This window comes from Mus caroli, chromosome 2 (assembly GCF_900094665.2).
Source record: "Mus caroli chromosome 2, CAROLI_EIJ_v1.1, whole genome shotgun sequence".
NCBI lineage: Eukaryota > Metazoa > Chordata > Mammalia > Rodentia > Muridae > Mus > Mus caroli.
The window spans coordinates 57,597,211-57,602,606 of record NC_034571.1 but is presented as its reverse complement, the minus strand read 5'-3'; the positions used below and the strand labels follow the sequence as shown (position 1 = coordinate 57,602,606).

General features: G+C 34.3%; 1 protein-coding gene across 5 annotated transcripts in view; it reads left to right on the top strand.

Annotated features, from left to right (window-relative positions):
• Positions 1-5,396, top strand: part of Kcnh7 (potassium voltage-gated channel subfamily H member 7) — a 456,981-nt gene that overhangs the window by 378,072 nt on the left and 73,513 nt on the right. For all 5 annotated transcript variants that reach the window (XM_021154171.2, XM_029472738.1, XM_021154157.2 and 2 more), the window contains one exon: positions 1,054-1,453. In XM_021154171.2, the coding sequence (XP_021009830.2) occupies positions 1,054-1,453 (400 nt within the window). The remainder of the gene's footprint in view (positions 1-1,053; positions 1,454-5,396) is intronic.

The window sequence follows — 5,396 nt, the reverse complement described above, 5'->3', positions numbered from 1 at the left end:
AAAAAAAAAAAAAAATATTCATAGCTATGGGATGGTAGTTACTCCATGTGCTATTTCTTCAATTAAAACATTAACATTTTTAACACATTTGGATGTACTTTGTAAAATAAACACCATAATAAAGAGATAAAAATGACTCAATAATTGATTGGTAAACACCATGTAACTATGGAATAATTATATGTTCTGTGAACTATATACTACTTATAGCTGACATTATTTAGGAAACATAAGAAATGAACTTGTAATTTGTACTTATCAGATTTCAATTCCTAACAACCAGTGAAATATCCCGTTATTATGCAAAAGTGTCCTATCATTAAATACCTGGTCAGTAATAATCATGCACTTGCTTAGCATATACCATACTCCAAAATGCAATTATGGTATCATGATACCAAGTAATGACATATGAATTTGATGCACTCAGGAAGAAAAGGGAATTTTTCATTTAAATATAGATTATAATCCTTGTATGCACTTATCCAATAAGATTTCCTACAGTTACAAGAAGGAGTTTGACTGGCTCCTTTATGTTGTTCAGCTATTTTTCAACTTCAGCAAATACCCAATACCAAGCAATCGCTAATACCCAGATCTCATTTCTCACTCTGTCTCTTCCCAAAGAAATAGAAGACTTTGTATCTCTTCATTAGAGGGGAGATCTTGTCTATAAATTATTGTTTGTCTTTGTTAGAGAGTTCTTCCCTTCAGCATTGTAAATGTGGTGTGTGCTACTTGGTAGGCACGCAATTAATTCCCTGGACATTGTTTGAGGAAGGTACATGTTAGAAGTACATGCCATATGTAAGTCACTTTCATAGATCTTGGGAAGGCAGATTCTCTATCAATGAATCTTGTATGCCGAGATACTGGATTAATGAACCACATATTTATCAAAATGGATTCAAAACTCTTTGGATGAAGACCTCGTCTTCATACCTTATTCCAGCCTGAGGCTGCACTCCCATTTTCTGATCACAATTCTGCCTTACAAGAACATACTTTTGATTGCTTGCAACTGTTTCTGACCGAATATTTTTATTTCCACAGACAACGACACTAATTGGTCTTTTGAAGACTGCACGTCTCCTGCGTCTTGTGCGCGTAGCCAGGAAACTGGACCGATACTCAGAATATGGTGCGGCTGTTCTAATGCTCTTGATGTGCATATTTGCCCTGATTGCCCACTGGCTGGCATGCATCTGGTATGCGATTGGGAATGTAGAGAGGCCCTATCTGACTGACAAAATTGGATGGTTGGATTCCTTAGGAACACAAATTGGGAAACGTTACAATGACAGTGACTCGAGTTCTGGACCGTCCATTAAAGACAAATACGTCACGGCACTTTATTTTACCTTCAGCAGTCTAACCAGTGTAGGATTTGGAAATGTGTCTCCTAACACCAATTCGGAGAAAATCTTTTCCATTTGTGTCATGTTGATTGGCTGTAAGTAGACTTCTCTTTTGCTATCTGTTAGGATAAAATAATAGCACAAAATTGGTATTTCTAGAACATAGAGAATGAAGCAGAATTATGGAAACTATAGAGATAGGGGGATTACACATGTGGATACTATATTTTATAAAGGATGATTTTTTTTTCCTCTGGGAAGTGAAGAAACAAATTCTTTACCTATTCTTCTCTTGGAACTAACGTTAATATCAATATAAAATAAATTCATCCCTTGCTTAGTTCTAGGGCCTCCCAATGTTGTTTGAACCTGAGTACCATCCTCAAGTCCTTAATATAAAATAATATCACACTGAGGACTCTGTCTATGCTGAGTGGTTAAGAACACTTGCTACTCTGGCATAGGGTCTGTGTTCCATCTAGTGCCCACAATCTCCTGTAATTCTGGATCCAACCAGATGCCCTCTTCTGACCTCTGAGAATATTAGACATGAACTCAGTGCAAACTGATACATGTAGTCACTCATATATAAACATGAAAATAAGTAAAATTTGAAAAATTATTTTTTAAAATATTATCACAAAAATGTCTTTAACCCAAAAATATCTTCAGGTATATATTAAATCACTTCTAGATTACATATATTTCCAACTGTGACAAATGCTACATAAATCGCATGAGGAAGAATGAGAAAAATGTATGGGCATGTTCAGTACAGACAACTTTTGGAAAATATTTTTTGTTCATAGATGGTTGAATTCTCAAATGTTAGTACAGAAATCACCATTCTCTACAATTAAGAAGGTTTTTTTTTTTCTGTACCCTGGAATACATTGGGTATAAAACTTAAATGATATAGGTCTTTAGACTGAGGGTCTAAAAAATTACAGTTCATTCATTGTTATATAAAAGTGAATGTAATTTATTACTAATGACTGTTTTCCATTACAAGACATGATTAAGTGAGAAAATAGATAGACCACTACACATAAATCCCTCTCATATATGTAGAGCCATTACAATTATGCCTTCAATTTCCCCTCTTACTGATTTTAAATTGCTTTTCTTCTGGCATAATCCCGAACCTTAAGTCATTACATTTTACCCTGTAGTAGGAGCATAATGTAATACATATATTACTTAGGATAAAATAATTGGTGGTAAGATGAAGTTGACTTAATAATGTTTTTGAAATTGCAATGGAAAGCCCTAATAATAACCTGGATGACAGCAGAGAACAGTAACAACTTTAAAGGTGGTGTTGGCTTTGATTGGAGCACAAAGTTAGAAACAGTTCTTGACAATTGGTTTTCATACATCACCATATTAATTAATGAAATGTGCTTAGTGGAAGCATATTTATGAAACTGAAATGAGTTCTCTTAATAATCTACTCTGCCTAAAATATAATTTATATTTCCATAACACTTTCATGAGAAAATACATTTTTAAAAAACCCTCAAGATCTTCCAATTCCATCCCACACTTGGCAATAAACACAGAGATTGCATTGCATGCAGAAGGCAATGGAGCTGGAGACTATTAAAAATAGAAATACACATTCAAGGCACCTTTAATCTGTAATTGTAGCCACAGAGCGGGTGGGAAGATGACTTTGCAAGCTTGTCAGGTCTCCAGCATCCACAGATAAACCAGGTGAAGCAGGACACACCTATAACCCCAGTAATAAGAGAGCAGAGACAGGAGGACCCTTACGGATTTCTGGCCATCCAGAGGGTTTGTTGAGTTCCAGATTCAGTAAAAGACATGAAAAATATGGTAGAAGAGCCAGTGAGAAGGCTCAGCAGATCAAACTTGACACACCTAGCTCAATATCTAGATCCGCTTGATGGAATGCTGACACCTGCAAATCCTGCCCCCCCCCCCGGCTTATGTGCGCATGCGCGAGCCCGCACAAACACACACGGCCCTCTCATACATGTAAAACCATTAAACCATTACAATTATACCTTCAATTTCCCTCTTATTGATTTTAAATTGCCTTTCTTCTGACATCGTTTTAAGCTCTAAGTAATTAAATCACACACATACACATACACACAAACATGTACATGCACAGTTGCATACACACTCAAAATTAAAATGTAAAACTGTAAAAAAAGAAATATACATTATGGTGAGATAATATATATTGGAATATAAGTATATAGGAAATATATATATATATATATATATTTATATAAATATATATATATTTCAACATATATATATATATATATGTTGAAAAGTGATTAAGACAAACATCAGATATCAACTCTTCTGGCTTTCACATGTTTATATACACAAACATATGTAAACACATACATGTGTGAACACATACACACACACTAACTTAACAAAAACAGCAAAAAAAAAAAAAATCCATCCGAGTGTATTTCACAGAGTTTAAAGATTTTAGTTGCATTATTATCAAAAAAGGCAATGTAAAAACTATCTGTTCTTGATTAAATATATCTGTAAAATAAATATGACTGTATATATTTAAGAAAAGTGTCCCTATATTTAGGAAAAAAGAATACAAAATTGATGACCATTTATCCTATTCACTACCTAGAAATCCTAAGCACCATGCATCTTTCTCATGTGCATCTTTCTATTGGAAACAAATGGTAGCTATTGCTTAACCTAACCTCATGTCTAATGTCTGAGAAGTTGTAACAGTTTCTCTTGCTTACCCCCCACCTTCTTAAGTTTCTTTGTCCCCTTTCAGCTCTTAGTTTTTTCCCTCCTGACTTCTGCTCTTTCCTTGCATACTTACTATTGTCTCATTCTTCTAATCAACATAACACTAGGCTATCTTGACTGATCTCTTAAAAAGAATATGAGATTTCTGTGGATAAATTTGATCTCTTAAGAGAAAATTATATTCAAATAGGGCAGAGAAATAGTTAACTTCCATTTCATGTACATCACTTATTTGAATGGAAGACTCAATTTTATAACCCTTAATCAAAGTAAAATGGGCAATGCTTGATGTCACACAGAAAAGGCTCCCAAGCATTGCTTGTGAGTTCTCTAATTACCCATGATGCCATTAATAAGGAAAAGCAAATTAAGACTTTATGCACGAAACAATACTCATAAATTTGTTTAGTCATCAGGCATAATGACATTTTGTTACTGATATGCAAAGAATAATTGCTTATTATTGTTTACAGTATTTATGCACCAAGAAAGACTTCTCATACCTAGAGATGGGTCTAGTTTCAACATAAAATTAAAGATCAAAACTAAAATTTTAATGTAAAATATCAAATAACTGGGACATCTATAGACAGTCTTAAAGGTGCTTTTTTCACTGAATTGCTGATTGTGTGTGTAGAACAGAGATCGGAGAATTTATTTTAGTAGTGTACATAATTAGAAAATGAAAGAACATTGAACAAATATGAATATGACTGTGCCCATGCATTTATATCTACATTCTAAATTATAGATAACTTGAAGCTATTAAATTCTCAGAAATACCAGGCTTGCATTTGAGGTTTTTAAATCATACAACCTAGTAAAGTATAAGTGAGTGTCTTCCAGCTCAAACGTGCTTGACAATGAACTTGGAAGAAATTCTTTGTTTTAGTGTATCAGTCGCTGAAGTTCTACACCTAGCCATGATGGAGTAATTGGACTCCGAGGCTTCTATCAAACAAACAAACAAACAAACAAATAATCAAAAAACTAAGCAAGATGTATGAAGCCATTGTTTTTAGAAACTGAGAATCAAGCAGAGAATTGTGATCTGTGTGAGAGAAACAAACAAAACCAGGATCTCCCTGTGCTTCCTATCTGGAAACCCCGTGCAGGATGAGCATTGGCAGAAGAAACCCCTAAGAAAGTACAGCAGTCACACTCAGCTAAGAAAGGAAGACCAGAAGTCATGGAGGCTAAGATGCTGGAATCTATAATACAGAAAGAGAAAAGAAAAGAAGAGAAGAGAAGAGAAGAGAAGAGAAGAGAAGA